The sequence below is a fragment of the Ictidomys tridecemlineatus genome, chromosome 15 (assembly GCF_052094955.1).
Source record: "Ictidomys tridecemlineatus isolate mIctTri1 chromosome 15, mIctTri1.hap1, whole genome shotgun sequence".
In the NCBI taxonomy this organism is placed as follows: Eukaryota; Metazoa; Chordata; class Mammalia; order Rodentia; family Sciuridae; genus Ictidomys; species Ictidomys tridecemlineatus.
In genome coordinates, this window is record NC_135491.1 from 50,579,414 (window position 1) to 50,598,956 (window position 19,543).

The 19,543-nt window shown below is 40.7% G+C and overlaps 1 protein-coding gene across 2 annotated transcripts; it reads right to left on the bottom strand.

The window, feature by feature from the left end:
• Positions 1–2,117: 2,117 nt before the first annotated feature.
• Kars1 (lysyl-tRNA synthetase 1) lies at positions 2,118–19,516 on the bottom strand. 2 transcript variants are annotated; one of them, XM_005318441.5, is made up of 15 exons: positions 19,360–19,493; positions 16,634–16,813; positions 13,464–13,623; positions 12,369–12,534; positions 9,119–9,212; positions 8,573–8,759; positions 8,342–8,467; positions 6,915–7,034; positions 5,893–6,055; positions 5,609–5,782; positions 5,277–5,362; positions 4,749–4,834; positions 3,758–3,884; positions 2,911–3,054; positions 2,118–2,398 (listed from the first exon to the last, which is right to left on the bottom strand). In XM_005318441.5, the coding sequence occupies exons 2-15, from the start codon at positions 16,777–16,779 to the stop codon at positions 2,300–2,302; spliced, it is 1,878 nt and encodes a 625-aa protein (XP_005318498.1). In that variant the 5' UTR covers positions 16,780–16,813; positions 19,360–19,493; the 3' UTR covers positions 2,118–2,299. The 2 variants fall into 2 exon arrangements, with proteins under 2 accessions (XP_005318498.1, XP_005318499.1); XM_005318442.4 differs by lacking the exon at positions 16,634–16,813 and having other exon boundaries at positions 19,360–19,516.
• Between the last annotated feature and the right edge of the window lie 27 nt (positions 19,517–19,543).

The following is a 19,543-nucleotide window of genomic DNA, read 5'->3' on the forward strand; positions in this document are numbered from 1 at the left end:
TTCTGTACTCAGATTATCTTTGCTTTATTTCTGTGCTCCTTTCTACCATAGGGGCTTTGTACTGTTTCCATATCATGGTAACACCCTCCTCCTTCGTTGACTTTCCTTTACATCTCAACTCTAATGTCCTCAGAGAAACAAACCTTTCCTACCTCAGTTTCAGTTTCTCAGTACCCCATGGATTTCTTCAAAGCGTTTACCAGAGCTGGCATTTTATACAAATTTTGGTGGATGATTTTTTTTATTTTATTTATTTATTTTTGAGAGAGAGAATTTCAATATTTATTTTTCAGTTTTTGGCGGACACAACATCTTTGTATGTGGTGCTGAGGATCAAACCCTGGCCGCACGCATGCCAGGTGAGCCCGCCACCGCCTCCACATCCCCAGCCTGGTGGATGATTTTTTAAAATCTCTTTTCCTTACAAGTCTAGAACTTAAAGTTTGGGACCAGGTGTTTCTGCTTACTCTAGTATAGAAGTCAGCAAATTGTCAGCCTTCAATTGTTTGATGAAGTAATGAGGACTCTTTCTATTCCCTTCTAGCTTTCATCCTGTTTGTCAGTTTCCTGCTAAACCCCACATACAAGTTTACTGCTACCTATTCCTCTATTCCCAGAGACTTAAGGCCAGACAGCTGGTTTCTGTTTCCAGCCTGCCGAATAAATCTTTAGGTCACTAATAATTTCATCAGTCCTGATAGCTTTTTCCAATGGTCCACATTGACAGTGTTGCCGCAGCTCAGTCCCTTATCTGGTCTTGATCCTCTACATACTCCCAATGGAGGGTTGGCTTTCTCCATCTTAATTAACATTGCCTTTCTGAGTATTGTACCATATTGGAAGTGTTTCTTTTTTAAAAATGATCTGGTTATCCATAGCTTAACTAGGAGTGCGGATGCTCCACACTCCCAGTAGTTCCCAGTTAGATATGCTGTTAGTTCTAAGTTAGATCATTTTACCAACTATACCAGTAGAAACCTGCTCTATGAAAGTAGACTGGCAACTCCCAAACTAGGATGCTTGCAGAGATTTTTGCTGAGGTGCAAATAACGAGTTCTTTCTGATACATGACTCTTCTGAATACAGTTCTTTCCAGCTGCTTCCATGTCAGGGAGAAGGGGCTCCATTCTAACAACAGGCTCTCAGCCACACCCTGTCATGTCACATTCTCAGCCCTGCTGAATTAAGCTAAAAATGAGAAAATTTCAGGCTCCCTATTGAACAGGATTATCTCCACCTGCATGTCTAAAAGGTATGACAAACTTAATAGGTCCCAACCAAACTCTCATCTTTCCCTCTCAAACATGCATTTCCTCAGTTTTTCCCATCTCACTAAAAGGTGACTCTACTTTTCTAGTTGTTCAGAACTGAAACCCTGAAATACATTTTCTTTTCTCATCCCACATCTCATCAGCCAATTCTGTTGCCCTCAGAAACCAGAAAAGTGCAACAATTTCCATCGCTAACACCCAAAACTAAGCTATGATCTCTCCCCAGCCCAGTACAACAGCTTGCTTTCACTCTTGCTCTTCACACACTAGCTAGAATCATCCTTAAAAGTAATTCTTTGCTCAGCTCTCCAATGGCTTTCCATCTTGCTCATTATGAAATAATTCTGTGACTATCACAGGCTTATACAATCTGGCCCCTCACTGTCCTTTACTAATCCCTTTGCTGTTCCTCAAAAATATGGTTCTCTAGTCTGGATTGCCCTTTTCCCACTCATCTCTCTTTCCAGATCTTTACTTAATTGTCCCATAGCATAGCTATTTCTGATAGCCATATTCAAAATAGCACTCCCCCATCCACATCCAGAATAGCACCTCTGTCCCCTCACCTGCTCCAGTTTTCTTCTTTGTGTGTACCCCCACCAGAAAGAATATCTATTTACTTGTTTCTTGTCTATTTTTCCTACTGCTGCCCCAACCCAAAAAGAATACAAATTTCATGAAAGTAGTGGTTTGACTTTTGTTCACTGCTGTGCCCCCAAATCCCTTAAAACAAAACAATGCCCACACAGAACAGACATTAGTACAAATTTGTTCCAAAAATAAGATGGGACAAACCTAAGCATTCATTGAACCAGTAGTTTGAGTAAAGAGTTACCAGTTCAAAGATAGAGACAAATGGTTTATTTGGTAACAAGGAGTAAAAAGAAACTCTTAATTCATCTTCTTTCTTCTGGTGGCTGAACTGAACTGTGGTAGTCAAATAGATGGCAACATAAAAGAATTCCCTCGAAGACCTGATCTTTTGCAGAAATGCAAGGATTCCTGATTACATGCCCTGGAACTGTTTTCTACACAGAAGTGCCAACTGTTGTGCCTTCCAGTTTATCAGTGGTTGTTACAGTCTCCTTCTTGTCTTCGGGCTTCATGGCAGGAAACAGGAGTACCTCCTATAGGAGATAAAGATGCATTTTAAAGCTAGGAAGCATTCTATTCCTTTTGCCTCTGTTAATGTTACCACCCAAATCCACTAAAAAAATCAATGTGTTCTTTTATTTCAACTCAATCCCTCTCAGTAACAGATGGAAGAGAACTAGTGCACAGCACTACTTAGGGTGCCATAGAATTAGTAAACATGGGCGCTATTAAAATTTGGACAAAAATCGGTTTCCACACTTAACAGGGCTGACTTAAATTAAATGAACTAACACCTTTAGAGAGCTCAGCACTCTCCTGGAAACGCATGAAACGCAAATAATCAGTATTCCTCCTGTCTCATATGGAGAAACTAAATCCTCTAAAGTCAGATTGCTCTCAGCCACCTCCTGTGGAGTGGTGTGGAACTCCTCCAACAGCTCCTCCCAATACCCCCCAAACTTTTCTTTATTCTCCTGGGCCACATGCTCTGCTTCCAACACAATAGAATTTTGGGCAGTGTGTGCTATGGAGGGCTGCTGTGTACCTTGATGTTATTGGAATCTGTGAGAAACATTGTGATGCGGTCAATGCCCATGCCCCAGCCAGCTGTAGGGGGCAGCCCATATTCCAGGGCAGTACAGAAATTTTCATCTATGAACATGGCCTCATCGTCACCAGCAGCCTTGGCCTAGAAGAATAAAAAGAACCAAAAGATGACACTCTTCCAGGACATATCAATGTCCAAATGAACACAATGAAACATCTGAAGGAGTACCTCCTAGCACTCAAGACTTACTGGAAACTGGGATTTCCCAGTTAACTCCAGGATTGATCTGTTTTTGTTTTGTTTGTTTGTTTCTCTTTTTTCCAAAAACCCGGAGATCTGAACTGATGAATTCTATCTCAGAATGCATACAAATTCTCTAAAATGACTCCACTGCTTGGGACTCTGGAACTCTCAGTGAGACTAATTCTCAAAAGACTATATGATGATTTAAGAGTCCTCTCATTTCCTGAGACCACCCATTGGTGGCAGTGATAGTTCAGGCAGCCTGCTGGGTTTTTGTCTTCTTTATATCTTTATCTGCCTCATTTCGAAGCCACTTTAATAAATATACAATCCAAGAAAAATAATGTTCTTGTTAGGCAAATGTATTTTTAAAAAGACAAATATCATGTTCCCCAACAGAAAATCTGTGTTTTTCAGTCAAAAACCAAAGTTTCCACCTTGAAATGTGAGTTCCTCCAACAAAGGTTGTGCTTATCCTTCTTTCTTTTTAGTCACCAAGAAAGCTACACATTGACACAGACCAGGGTGAATGAAGGCTGCTATCTTCTGGTGACCGAGTTAGGTGGTGAAATGTGCCTTTGTCTGCACTCTCTTTTCTTACCTTGGCCTGTTCTTCAAACAGCTGCCGCTGCCTCATGGGATCATTCAGCTCAGTGTAGGCATTGCATATTTCCTTCTTCATGACGAATAGCTCAAAGCGTTCAGTCAAACCCTCTTTGGTGCGGTGCCTGGGCACAGAAGACCATAGAGAAGGCTGCATATCTAGGCCCCTAACTTAACATCTGGTACAAGAGCTCCTGAATTAAAGTGGACTGAAAAGTATGACTGAAATTATGATGATGACCTAAAGCCTACATGTAGTCTCAGCACCAAATCATTTCATGTAATAGTGAAGAGGGTGAGAGAACCAGGAAAATATGATTAGCTTCATATAAGCAGTGTGGCGGACAGTTACATGGAACCACACCTCCTATATTCATGACCTTCTGCATCCTGCTCACTTGAATTGTGGGCAGGCCATGACTTGGTTTGGTCAATGAGGTATTAGCTGAAGCTTGCTGTTTTATTTCTGATATTACAGATTGAACCCAAGGGCACTTTACCACTGAGCTACATTCCCAGTCCTTTTTATTTTTTATTTTGAGAAAGGGTCTCACTAAGTTGCCATGGCCTTGTAAAGTTGCTGAGGCTGGCCTCAAACCTGTGATCCTCCTGCCTCAACCTTCCAAGTCACTGGGATACAGGTGATTACCACTATGGCCCACTTGATATGTGCCTCACTTGATATGTTTTTTTGCATGTTAAGGCTTGGCTATGCTGAAAGGAAGCTCAGGCCATGCTGCCAGAGGCCACATAAAAAGGCCCTGGAGGATGATGTCCCATCTGGTAGACCATGGGGAGGAGAACCAAAGTTCCCTGGCAGAAGAATTCCCCATCGAAAAAAGCCACCTGATTTATCCTAGCTAACATTACATGGAGAACACCAACTAGTCAAACCTAGGAAATCCTAAAAAAAAAAACCTGTTTTACACTACTAAGTTTTAGGGTGGCTATGCAGAAATAGAGAACTAAAATACCATGTTATATCTTACCATTTGGCCAAAGGGCTCATTATCTGCGGGTGATCACAGATGAAAGTAGGATTGATGCATGTCACTTCCAGGAACTCCCCAACAAGCTTAATCAGAAAGCAAAACAGATTTAGATGTCACTTCTGAATAGTATTTTGATAGTCTTAGCCCAAAAGGAGACCTCAGCTCCCATCCAGATGGATTTATCCTATAGCTTTTTCAAAGACGGGAAAGGACTAGCTGAGATAATACACATGAACTGCTTGGCACAAAGCTTAGTATAACAGTTTAAAGTTTTTTATTTTTGGTACTCGAGATTGAACCCAGGGACCTTTTTTATTTTGAGACAGGGTCTCACTAAGCTGCTGTGGCTGGCCTCAAACAGCCTCAGTCTCTAGAGGTGCTGGGATTTCAAGAGTGTGTCACCATGCCCAGTTCTTAATTTTTTTATTTTCTCTACAGTTTTCCTATGAAGCTGCAAAAATGAACTCTTCCCAGTGTGAACTGTTTCCTACAGACATGAGCACATGATAAGGCATGGCCTCTAACCTTATCAAGGAGCCTGGCAGTGGTCCGAGGTGGAGGGCATTCGACAGCTTTTGCCACACAGATATCATCAAGAATTTTGCGAGTTTCTGTGGTAACAAATATAAGAGTTAGGACAAGACACATTACATTAGCCCAGTAAAAACATATAAAGAGGGGGCTGGGAACGTGGCTCAGTAGTAGAGCATGTGTGAATCCTGGGTTCAATCCCCAGCATTGCAAAACAAACAACAATAAAGCCAAAAAAGAGAATGATATAGAAATTTTAGCTCTGACCCAATCAATTTGGGGCTGAACAGGAAGACAGGCTGTAAAATAGAGGACTATTATTTTACCTTCAGTTTCAAAGAGGTTTGTTTCTGGCAGCTTCACCCCCAGGGCTTTCTCAAGCTCTTCTACCATGCTGATTCTCCGGAAAGGTGGGGTGAAATCAATCTCATAGGCTTGGCCCTCTGGGCCATCTGGGTGGTAAGTGATCTTGTAACTGCCTGTAATGTTCTTCACCATTCCTGAAGAGAAACCCGCCATTTCAAAAGAATGAAGCCCAAGAAACTCTCCTCTTGAGGCAGCACACCTGCCCCCACAGATAAATTTGAAAGATAAAGTGAGCAGGACTCACCTGAAACCATCTTCTCTGTGATTTCCATGAGATCGTGATAGTCTGCATATGCCATGTAGAACTCACAGGTGGTGAACTCAGGATTGTGAGTCAAATCAATCCCTTCATTCCGGAATTGGCGTCCAATTTCATAAACCCGGTCAATGCCACCAACCACCAGCATCTGACAACACATTGGCCATACTCAGAGAAGGAAGTCATGTCTGAACAGTCCTGGAAAGTTTCTATATACTAACTGGTTATCACAGCTTACACATGCTTTATTTAGACCCTTGTAGTAAACAGATGTCATTCTTTTTGGCTACCTAGGACTTATGAACACTCTTTCTGTATCTCCCTGTCCTGTCTCCTTGGGCCTCTCCAAAGAAGCATCTTGGGTTAGGCAACAAGTAAGTGACCAAGCTCCAACCAATCCGACACAACTGTGAGACTTTTAACATGGTAGCTACTAAAAAAAGATGTAGGTATTGCACAAAATTCATTTTGGTGAAGGGGATCAGATATCCACCTTTTACAGATAGTAGCAGTGACCTATGCCTAGAAGAAAAGACACCATGTTCTACATGAAATGTGATTCAGCATCATTCTTAGTTATGTGGTCTCCGAGCCTGACTGCCTGATTGTCTTAGAGATTGTGAGCTTCCTCATACAGATGAATAAATTTTTATTTTCCTTAAACTAGTTAACAAGTTCTGTTGTCTACAACTAAGAAACCAAAATGATAGGCTATGATCTTTCTTTTACAAAAGACTAAAATCAGATCTAAACTATAAACTTTATAATTTTAGAGGAATCAAAGTAGGTATATCTGTATACTTACTGCAATCCTTCTAAACTCTACACTGCAAGGCTCTACTGACCTTGTAGAGAAATTCTAGAAGTATTACACCCATAAACCTGACAAATCAGAACATTCTCCTGCTATTAAATCTTTAATACTACTATTGTTTCTGATCATACCTAGCTAGCTGATTATTTTCCAGTCTCCAGCTTCTTTAAGGAAATAGGTTATTATTGACTACCTTATGGTACAGTTCTGGAGCAATTCTCATATATAAGTTCATGTCCAGCTCATTGTGGTAAGTGATGAAAGGCTTGGCTACAGCACCTCCTGGGATGATATTCATCATAGGAGTTTCAATCTTAAGAAGACAGAGAGAAATATTAAGTTCTCATATAATCAGGGACCATGCTTTCAATATCACATCTCAAAGTAAAAGTGAGTTCAACAGTAATAAACATGTGCTTGACAAAGAAAAATAGATTGCTTCATTTTCTAGATTAGTGTCTCATTTCCATTAATAACACACAGGATCAAATATTTTCATAAGCTAAAAATGGTAATCTAAATGACTACAGCATTTCTTGAATTCAGTTTGCAGTATTTATTATAAATCTAACTGCTTACATCCTTGGAGTTATTCTACTTTTAGGGATTCATCTATTTTTCTTTCTTTTTGTGGTGCTGGGGATTGAACCCAGGGCTGTGTGCATATAAGGCAAGCACTCTACCAACTGAGCTATATCCCAAGCCCCTAGGGATTCATCTTGCAGAAACATTTGCATGTGTGCATAAAGATGTTCACTGAAATATTTAATATAGATGAAAACCAGAAAAAACCTAAATTATTAATAGGAGAAGCAATAAATTATGCCTCATTTAAAAGAAATGTGTGTGTGGGGGGGCCCGCTGGGGGTGGTGGTGCATGCCTGTTATCCCAGCAGTTCAAGAGGCTAAGGGCCTAAGCAACTTAGTAAGACTCTGTCTTAAAATAAAAAAATAAAAAGGGTGAGGGATGTTGCTCAGTAGTTAAGCACCCTGGGTTCAATGTGGAACATTGGTTCATGTGAGGTACGTGTGAGGCACAAAGGCTCCAAAATATATGAAGTGGAAGGGTAGGTTCATTATAATACAGAATGTGACTCCATTTATAGTTAAAGCAAAAACTAAAACAAGCTCTCCAAAACATTTACACACACATACTCCATTTATACTGTATGCATATATGCATAGTAAATGGTAAGAAAGAATACATTTTAATGCTCCAGTTTGGGGAAGGAAGTTGGTTAAAAGAAGCAAAAGGTACTTTCACATTTGCTTCTATTTACTTTGTTTCCCACTACATACATCTGTCTTTTTCATACAATTAAAAAATATTTTTTAATGCTACAAAACCCACAAAGACTTGATAACATATTGAACATGACATGCATGTGGATGCCCTACACCTTGCTCATTATTTTGGGAGTCAGAATGCTAAATAATTAAGGTACAACAAAGACAATGGCCAAAAAAAAAAAAAAAAAAAAGGATGGTCTCATTAGGCGTGAAGGAAACTGATATAGGAAATGGCTTGGAAAGGAGAAGGGAAGGGATCGTAAGAGACAAACATGGCAAGGTGGCTCATCACGTCACCTAAGGAACCTTCACCCTCCATCCCTCCATTACCTCTAGAAATCCCAGCTCATCCAAGAAACTTCTTATGTATGTGATGATCTTAGAGCGGATGATAAATTTCTGCCTCACAAAGTCATTCAGGATCAAGTCCAAGTATCTCTGACGATACCTTGTTTCCTAAACCAAAAGCAGCAGTTAGAAATCACTGGTTTAATTCAGTGATATGAAAAAACAAAACGGAATGCATCTCTGTGCTACAGCTAGCAGATTATGAGAACTTACCTTGTCTTTGAGGCCAAAGTGAAGATGAGGTAGCATATGCAAGCAGGGAGAGAGCAGTGTGATCTCATAGGGAATGATACTCAACTCGCCCTTCTTGGTTTTCCCAGGATTCCCCTGAACTCCAATTATGTCTCCTCGGCGCAGTTTGTTATTGATATGAATAAATTCTTCCTCTGATTTGTAATTCCTGAATGAAAGTAAATGTAACTCATTGAACATTATTTCAAATGAATACTGGCCACAGGTTTACTATAGAACCCTAACTCAACTGTTTAGTACTTAATGAGCCCAAGAAGAATCTCAGATTCATGGCTAACCGCTAAAAACAATTATCTTCTTATTTTAGTTGTCATGCAACTGGAGAGCAGTCATTATTTTCCAGGTGCACAGATGATCTTTTTATCTTCTCCTCAGCCTTACCCAACCTTGCCCTTCCTTCTTATTCTAACTTCAAATACCAATGAGAAAATAAGACATCAGCAGTGTCCCAAACTGTGTTCCTCTAGGCCAGCACAGAAGGGATTGAAACAGGATACTTCTATGTACCTGGAATTGGCCATGACTTGCAACTTGACCCCCTCTCCTCGAAGGTCATAGAAGATTAGCTTTCCCCCAGAAGCTCTTTTAGCATGGATCCTACCTAGAAAAAGAAGAATAAAAATACTGACTAATGGACCAGAAACCATTTCGTGGTATCAGTGCAGAAAAAGTTCCCTCTGCAACATAAGGCAAAACAATCTGATTGTGACCTGAGGTCCAGAATTCCTTTCTCTCATGCCAATGATCTGCATTAAAACCAAAGATGTGTAGGGAGATAACTTGTTTTTGCAGTACTGGGGATTGAACCTAGGAGTAATCTATTACCACACTACATTCCCAGGCTCCACCCCCCCTTTTTCTGGTGTGAATGATTTAAGTGGGGGAAGCCAGGGGTGGGGAAGATGTACGCTTTACTATTGAGGTGTATCTCCAGTCCCCCACAGGGTCTCACTAAGTTGTTTAGTTGTTTCTGAGGCTGGTCTTGAACTTGTGATCCTTCTGCCTTAGCCCCTTGAGACACTGGGATTAAAGGAGGGCACCACTGTATACCTGTATTATCCTTAGCTTTTTTTTTGGTACCAGGATTGACCCCAGGGGTGCTTAACCATCAAGCCATATCCCTAGCTCCCCCCCGCCCTTTTTAAATATCTTTTCAGTTGTAGATGGACACAATACCTTTATTTATTTGTTTTTATGTGGTGCTGAGGATGGAACACATGAAGCACATGTTTGAGGCAAGAGCTCTACCACTGAGCAACAACCCCAGCCCTGTCCCAGCCCCTTTTTAAAAATATATTTTATTAGAGACAGGGTCTGGCTGAGGTGCTCAAAGTGTCACTAAATTGCTGAGACTGGGTTTGAACTTGTGATCTTCCTGCTTCGGGCTCCTGAGTCGCTGGGATTATAGGTGTGTGCCACCCTGCCCAGCTCATCCCCAGCCTTTTTACTTTTTAATTTTGGGATGGAGTCTAATTAAGTTGCTCACGCTGGTGTCAAACCTGCAATCCTTCAGCCTCAGCCTTCCAAGTACCTGGGATTAGAGGCATATGCCACCATACTTGGCAAGATATGGCTTTAAAGATGCTTATTGAGTTCCCAGAGGATGGCAGTGCAAGTGGCAGCACAGACTTTCAATCTTCCTGAATAGCATATAAAAATCTAAAGTGCAACCAGATAGGAAAAGACAAAAATCCATGGATAAATTGTGTGGGAAGACAATTTCAAGAACTCCCAAATAATAGTTATCAGGAAATAAACTAGTTAAAAACTAAATGCACTTATAGAAAAGAAAAAAAGAAGCGCCCAATACAAATCATGGATGAAGCAAAGCACAAGAGCTCTAAAACATCCTTATGGGAATAATGCAGTGGGGAAGAATGAGGCATCTGATGGATCTGAGAACTGAAGAACTGCCCCCGGAGCCAAAGGTGTTCACTAGAGAATGTATGAAGATTTTCCTCCAGGCTAACCAGAGGACAGTAGCTGAAACTGAGAGAGAATGTGTCCATTCTCATAAAGGTGGGGCTACACTACAAATGCTCCAAAGGAGACGGAGCAATGTAGCTCATGGAAACTCTCTACCAGCCAGGTTCTTTCCCAGGATGAGGCCAAATTGAACAGGACAAGGAAAACAGAGATAAAGAAAAAGTCAAATGAAAGTGAGGAAAAACAGCTAAGAAATCTCAGAAAGCCAACATCTATATTTCTGAACACTTCACAAAAATAAAATAGTGAAGCTGAAAAGTATCTATACATTAACCTTCTTATTAACATTCAGGAAAACTAAGCCTGTGTAACTTAGCAAGACCCTGTCTCGAAATAAAACAGAAAGGGCTGAGAGGTAGCTCAGTGGTACCTGCTTGCCTAATATGTACAAAGCCCTGGGTTCAATTTTTCAGTACAGCAGGGCAGGGGGACAAGAAGAATAAGAATATGAATAGATAGCATACCCACAGACAAAATTAAAGCACTCAAGACATGCCAAGAAAAACAAAAAAAAAATCCTAACCAATTCAAAATGAGTTAAAAGACATTAAAAACCATGTAAAAAATTTTTTTTCAGAAATGAAGCTGGGTGTGGTGATGCACACCTGTAATCCTAGAGGCTTTGGGAGGCTAAGGCAGGAGGACTGCAAATTCAAAGCCAGCCTCAGAAACTTAGCAATAGGCCCTAAGCTACTCAGTGAGACCCTCTCTCTAAACAAAATACAAAAAAAAGGATTGGGGATGTGGCTTAGTGGGTAAGTTTCTCTGGGTTCAGTCCCTAGTATCAAAAATAATAATAATACAAACTAAAATATAAGTGCCCCTGGGTTTAATCCCCAGCACTCCCCCCCCAAAAAAATCAGAAATGATGATTAAATTAGAAGGAAATAAGAGTGACTACAAATAACAAATAATACATTAAGAGAAACAAGATGAAATGGAGGATAAAATTTAAAATCATATATGAAGGAAAGATAAAATGGATTTGAAGAAAATGACAATTACTGCAAAGGATCAAAGATACAACATACAGAAAAAATGAGTACCAAAAAATGTCAAAACAAGATACAAAACACAAATAAATTTCCTAATGTGAAAGACTTTAAAAATACCATATAAAGACACGTACCTGAAAATACTAAACCAAAATGACCAATATCAAGACATATTTTAGTGAAATTATTAGGCTTTAAGGAAAAAGAACAAATTTGGGGGACATTTAGGTGTTGGCAGAGGTTCTCCCTGGGTGGAAGAACCATGGGTAATTTTTTCTCCTTCTTTGAATGTTCTACATTTTCTACAATGGATAATTTTATTATTATTTGGGGAAAGGGGAGCGGAGGCAACAGACATGATTTGATTTTTAAAATTAAGTACAAGATCCCACACAAGATACTATAACCCCCAAATAACAATGCTCTAGAAATAATGCATTCTCAGAATGAAGACTGAAATTCTTAGGAGCCTGGGCCCATGGTTCCCCACTGTTGAAGGAAGTATTTATAAAGAACTATGAAATAGCAGCAGCATCAGGCTGCGAGGAGTTCCCCACAGAGAATGCCCCTTCCTCTGTAACATCACCTGATGTGGAATGTGACCCATGCTTCCAGGATGCTCTGCTTCTCCCTATGAACAGATATAATAGTACTTTCCTAGTTCAATAGGCTAACACAGCCTACCTGAAAGCAAGACAAACTCAAACCTTCCTTTGTGTTACTGATGGGGCCTGCCTACTTTGGGAGCTCAATAAACTGCCAGGGAATCTTCCTACCTGCCACCTTTAAAGTGATGTCGGTCAGGTGATCCCCCGGCTGCAGGTGACTATATTCTTGGATGAAGTGAGTGAGTGAGATGTCTACATGGAATTTATGTGGGTAGGGGTCCTCCCCATTGACCTTCAGTTGGTGGACTGCTTGACTGCGGATCTTGTAGTATTGCTGTTAAAGAAACAAACAACAACAAAGCCTGTGAGAAGTTGAACCTAGCCAGACCAGTGGCCCATCTAGCAGGATTCTTCTGTCTCAGTGGGGCCCCAAAACATTAAGGTTCTCTCTAACCAAACCCTCTGCACTCTGGAAATCATAGGTCTGAATACGTGATACATATTCATATATTTAAAATATGGAGACTGGCCAGATCTATAACTGGAAATGAAGGACAGAATTTCAAAATAAAAAAGAAAAACTCGATTTCTACTTAAAATAATAAAAATGTAATTGATATGTGTGGCCACGGTTCCTTTTGTGGACTACATTCGCATGGTGAGTCACTTATCTTCTATTCTCCTAACCCAGGTTATACATTGGATTTTTTTTCTCTGAGGCAGGACCATGGGGTCTTCAGGATGAAAATGAGGAATATTCTACAGCAGGGATCAGTAAATGTTTTGATGTAACTTCTCAATTCTGCTATGGTAATGAGAAAGCAGCCTTAGACAACTGTAAACAAACAGGCATGGCTGTGTTTAATACAATTTTAGGTACATTATCAGAGAGGGAAGGATGAAGTGAGGGAGTGAGAGGTAGATCCTTCTGATGGACTACATTTTGCTAACTAAAATAAACCATAGTTTTTGGAGGTGCTATAAGGCCAACTAAGAAAGAGTAATTAGTCACTTGAGAGTACTAGACTTTCCCAGCTGCCCGTTAGGAGTTGACATAAGAAACTCAGGACCTGTGACTTTAGCCAGATGGTATGACAGGCTCTCTTTACCCACTGGCAATGACCCAAGGTCCAGTGCCTATTCTAGTTCTTATTTATCTTAGTCACTGGTCCCTCTTAACTGCCTGATCGCCAGGAATCTGCCATAATAAGCCTTATCAGAAATTTTCCTGTGTCGTCTATACCAGCAGCCTAGGGGACTCACATTTGGATCCAGGCTCTCCTCTTCAGAACCCACACCATTTTCATTGGCATGGTTGGTGGCAGCAGCAGTGGCCTGGCTTAGCTGTTTCTCACTGAGCTCCTTCTGCTTGGCCTCCTTCTCTGCTACTTTTTTCTCAGCTTTCAGGCGTCTCTTTAGTTCACTGTTGAGAAGATGAAAGCATTCAATGTGAAAGTTGTCTCATGAGTCTTCCATCTTCTGCCCCATATCACTTTCCAAAAATACAAACAGATTGGGGAAAATGTTCTTCCATACCAAATCCAGCCTTTTAAGTCACTAAATTCTATATGTGAAAGATATTAAGGAAAAAAATAAGCTTTATATAAAGATGCAACAGATCATTTTCAGTCTTTGCTTTCCAGTCCAAACTTGGCATTAGGTCCCAACTAAAACCAAGATGCATGGTACAAGAAATCCCTAAATATTAGTTTATATTTAAGAAAGAAATATTTCCTAGAAAATCAGCAGGATAGGCTTTTCTCGAGCTACCTAGGCTATGGAGTTCCTTGAAGCCAAGGATTGAATCTCAGTTGCCTGGTATCCTTTGTAGAAGAGGCAGTTCCTACAGATCCTACGGGCAGCGTTTCCAGCTCTGTCTACCATCCCCTCAATGAAGAGTGAATTAGGTCACAGATGGGGAAAGAGTGGGTTTTACAGACATCAAGGAGACACCCCACAAACTGATCTAAGAATGGCTGTTAACACTGGTCTCACTTTTTGCCCACTGGAGCCTGGCTTGGAGCAGGGTAGAACAGTGTACAAGGCAGCAGAGTACAGAGGATAATATATCATCTTTGTAGCCTGAGACTAATAAATTCTGACACACCTACCAATTAAGTAACCTTGGGGAAATGACTTAATTTCTCCCTTCTAGAAAATGGAAACAAGACAGTCTCTTCCCAGTTGTTGTGTGAGGATTGAGATGTTTGTAAGGGGATGATTCTGGCCCTGGCATTTAGTGAGCACTCAAATGTAAGCTAAGTCTAGTTATTCCTCGCTCTCTTAACCCTTTACTCTCTGCATCTACCAGAGAAAACACACAAATTTGGATACATTTCTGGTCAAATCTATTGTCATCCAAATTCCACATATGTGTCATGTGAGACTCAAAAATCAAAGCAATGGCTAGGTGTAGTAGCATACAGCAACTTGGGAGGGTGAAGTGGTAGGATCACAAGTTTGAGGTAAGCCTCAATAAACTTAGTGAGGGCTTAAGCAACTCAGCGAGACTCTGTTCAAAAATAAATAAATAAATAAAAAGGCTGGTGTTGTAGCTCAGTGGTATGGCATCCCTGGGTTCAATACCCAGCGGGGGGCAGTAGGTAACTCAGTATCCCTTATGATCTTACATGCTATCTGACCCAGAAATAAATAGACTTGGGTAAAGACAGATACCTCATTATTCAAAGAGAATTTATGAATCATCATTTCAAACCACTGATTAAAACTGAATATTCTGCCAACAGTGAACCATGGCAACATGTTTGCATTGTTTGGTTCGTTTTCAATGAGTTAAGAATAATTTAGGGCTGGGGATGTGGCTCAAGCGGTAGCGCGCTCGCCTGGCATGCGTGCGGCCCGGGTTCGATCCTCAGCACCACATACCAACAAAGATGTTTTGTCCGCCGAGAGCTAAAAAATAAATATTAAAAATTCTCTCTCTCTCCTCTCTCACTCTCTCTTTAAAAAAAAAAAAAAGAATAATTTAATTGGGAGTTCATAACCCACTTCAATCTAATGTATGAAATATGATATGTCAAGAGCTTTGTAATGTTGTGAACAACCAATAAAAAAAAAAAAAAAAGAATAATTTAGCCAGGTATGATGGAGCACACCTGTAATCCCAGTGGCTCAAGAGACCGAGGCAGGAGATTCACAAGTTCAAGGCCAGCCTCAGCAATTTAGTGAAACCCTAAGTATCTTAGCAAGATCTTGTCTCAAAATAAAAACTAAAAAGGACTAGGGTTTGGCTCAGTGGTTAAGCACCTCTGGGTTCAACCCCTGGTACAAAAAGAAAAGAGAATAATTTAAAAAACTGAAATTTGGGGGGCTGGGGTTGTGGTTCAGTGGTAGAGTGCTTCCCTAGCATGTGCGAAGCCCTGGGTTTGATCCTCAGCATCACATAAAGATAAATAAATAAAGGTATTGTGTCCAATTACAACTAAAAAGTAAATACTTAAAAAAATTGAAATTTTGACTTGATCATCTTTTTTTTTTAAATGTTTTTTAGTTGTGAATGGACCTTTATTTTTATTTATTTATATGTGGTACTGAGAATCGAACCCAGGGCCTCACACATGCTGGGCAAGTGCTCTACCACTGAGCTACAACCCCAGCCCAACTTGATCATCTTTTAAGCAAGAAAAACTGATCCTGATGGTTTCAAAGTAGGCAACTCTTTCTAGGCACAACCCATCTTGTAATAGTTGCCTATCCTGCTATAATTCAATCAGTGGGCAACAGAATCTATCTGGTTTTCTCTAGGATTAAAATAAATCTGTTTTCCATTCAACGCTTTTGTGTGTGTATGTGATATATATATTTGGGATCCAACCTGTAATCCCAGTGACTCAACAGACCCAGGCAGGAGAATCACAAGTTCAAGGCCAGCCTCAGCAATTTAGTGAGGCCCTAAGTATCATAGCAAGATCTTGTCTCAAAATAAAAACAAAACAAAAAAATAAATAAATAAATATATATATATATATATATATTTGGGATCCAACCCAGGGCCTTGTACATGCAAGGCCAGCACTCTACCAACTGAGCTATATCCCCAGCCCTCCATTCAACTTTTAACTCAATCCTAAAAATAACCCATGAAAGTCCTAAAGATAGCTCCAAAACTAGAACCAAATTAATCTCAAGAGCAAACAAAACCACAGGAAGACAGAAAAGAGAAAATAACTGGCACCAGAAATTCTTTATTCAAACAAGAATTTTGTTCTCAGTACTGATCTAGAATCATCTCAAGACTCTAAGAAGGGGGATTTGAATTTATAAAGAGAAAGCAGATAAAGGGTTATTGATTTTAGTTATAGAGCTCTTTCTTTCCTTAGCAACAATTCCAAAGACTTGGCCAAGGGCTTAACAGATAACAGAGGGAAAGGGTTTTTGCTCCCAGAGCAATAAAGAAGGTAATGGGCACCAACCTTCTTTTATTAGAAAGTGGCTTGTCCTTGTGAAGCGTTGTGAAAGGAGCAAGTTGACCCAGTCGAAGTTCCCTCTGACCCCACTCTGCCCAGGAGGTGTGACGCAGGGACCCCCTAACAAGCTTTACAGCAGCTTGCATCAACATGGCAGAACACCCTGGAACTAATGATTACCACCACCTAGCAGGAAACACAGAGATGTGGTGTCAGATGGGGACAGACATTATATACCCACCCAAACTGCACTCTTGATTTCGGGGAGGGGAGCAATGTTTGCACTCCTTTTAGGGTTCCATCTAAATTAAGACCCTCTTAACACTGTGCTGCAACTGTAACAGACAATGTTCTTTGTTCTGGCTATGGAAAAAAGGTGCATAAATGGAGCTAAATGTCAAATGCAGGTCAATCAACAGGTAATAAGGATCACAATATTCTATAATATGGAAGACAGAATGTGAGGCAGTGTTTTTGAAGCCCCTAAAGTGTGATTTCTCTCATGTCAATGAAAAGCATATAAAATATGAAGAAAATGCTACTATCAAATGCAAGCTCTACCTAAAAGCAAGGCACATAGATAGGTGTGGTAGTGTGTGGGTCTATAGTCCCAGCTATTTGGGAAGCTGAGGTACTAGGCTCATTTGAGCCCAGAACAACCTAGACAAAACGCAGCAGTGAAACCCCATTTAAAAAAAAAAAAAAAAAAAAAGGAAGGAAGGAAGCCACAGAAAACATCTGAGTCAAAGACAAGATGAATTCTAAGAATAAGCAGGAAAAGTGAATTTCAGGAAGGACATTAGATTTCATTGTTTACATATCAGTGAGACCCGAAGACAATGGGATTATAGGGATAACACTCTACTGTGTTAAAATAAATTTGAGAGGGGATCTCATTTGAGAATGAGTCATTGGGGCAGGTAGTCCAACTGTTTTCAAAACTTGGGGACAATACCTAGAGTGAAATGGTGCTCACTAAAAATTTCAGACCAAGAAAAATCAAGAAATAGAAGGGAATGTTAATCACAATTATTTTAGCCTATGGTCACCAGAGGGGCATACAACATACAATATCAACAACAAATTCTTTTAGACAATGTGAGACAGTACAACAGTCAGTACAGACTTGATATGAACTTCATTTTAGATCTCTGCCTCAGTGCTATAGATCAGTACCAAAACACACATAAGGAAGGAAAACTTTAGCATGCATTTAATCGCCTAGCACCTCAGTTCATTCACTGGGAAAAAAAAAAAAAAACTTTACAATGTTATTACTGAGATCAGACAGAACACTTTTATTGATCTAGTATGGTGCCAGCACATAAAAATTGCTCAAAAAAAGTGTGGGCACGGTGGTTCACACCTGTGATCCCAGCAGCTAGCCTGAGACATGAGGATCACAAGTTCAAAGCCAGCCTCTTCAAAAACGAGGTGCTAAGCAACTCAGTGAGACTCTGTCTCTAAATAAAATACAAAACAGGGCTGGGGATGTGGCTCAGTGGCCAAGTGCTCCTGAGTTCAATCCCTGGAACCTTCCCCCCAAAAGTGTAGCTGTATTTAAGAAAAGACAGTAGAAAAACTGACTAGTTCTCTCAGTTTACTTTAAAATAGCACTGTTGACTAAGCATCTTGCTTTTAAAGCATCTATGATTTACAGTCCTAAAATTTAAACACTAATGTAATGTATCAAAATGCATCCAATTTTCCCTATGGCCTAAGAGCATGTCCTAAACACTGACAGAAATCCATAAATCGCTACGATGAAGGACAACATACAGGGTGCTACCAATCATAAATTTAGACATTTGCCTTCTAGCTTTTCAAATATACACCAAAGCATAAAAATAGAGACAGAAGGAAAAAAATCAATTCTTACTCATTTTAGAATTGTCTTCAATAATTCCCAGGGTTCAGCAAGAGGATTAAGTGCTAAAAATGCACCAAAGCACGACAGTTTGCAGAATTTAACCTCCATACTCTGCCTCTGGAAGTGGTTCAGAGAACCACTCAAATCATTAACTGTGTTTTGTGGTTCAAATGGGAAACCCAGGTTGAGAGGGAATGTAGTTATTCAGAGGAAATAAGACACAGCCAGTTAAAGGGTGGCTAATCTTGATCTATGCTCACCTACACACTTCAAGGATTTGGGTGGTTAACAAAGAAACACCCAACAGACTCAGGGCGGCTTGGTGTATTAGCTGGATAAGTTGGTCTCCACTGCTGGACACTGATCACGCATTCATTTCTAATAGATACTCTGAAAAACCCAGATAGGTAGGTACACGACAGTTTTAGAACTGACCCCTTTTCATACACGAGGTGCAGTATAACCCTGGTGGGGGAAAAAATTCTAAGGTTTTTATAAAAAGCTAAGGTATTCAGCATTTCTCCAACCTCCTCATTAGGAAGTGGCTCCATAATAAAAAGAAAGCAGCTGACAGAGTGGGGAGACAAGGAAGTTTCACTTTTTCTTTCGGTCTCTTCTGGGTTCTCGAGCGGGTTTCTCCTTCGCATTCTCCTGCAGTAAAATGGGGGACCCCTCCAGTGCCCTGCGGAGGCCCCGGGGCATCCCGGGGGACGTAGTTTCCAGGGCGCAGAGGCTGGGACCCAACATGTGCGTACCCGCGAGGGCAGGAGTCCGGCAATAGAACACTTGACGGGGAGCCTGAAGGCACTTCGCAGCCTGGATTCTGCGACCTCAAAGCTTAACGACCCACAGCCACACTTACTTTTTGCTCAGTTTCGGCTCGCCATCCACTTTCACCTGAGCCCCTTCCACCGTGGCCATCTTCCCGTGAGGGCCCGACCCAAAAGTGACGAGGGGGGACACGACAATTTCCGGGTCAGGGGCCGGAGCTCCGCCTCTTCCTGGAAAAGGGGGCGTGGCCTCTCGGCACGCTGGGGGGGGGCCCG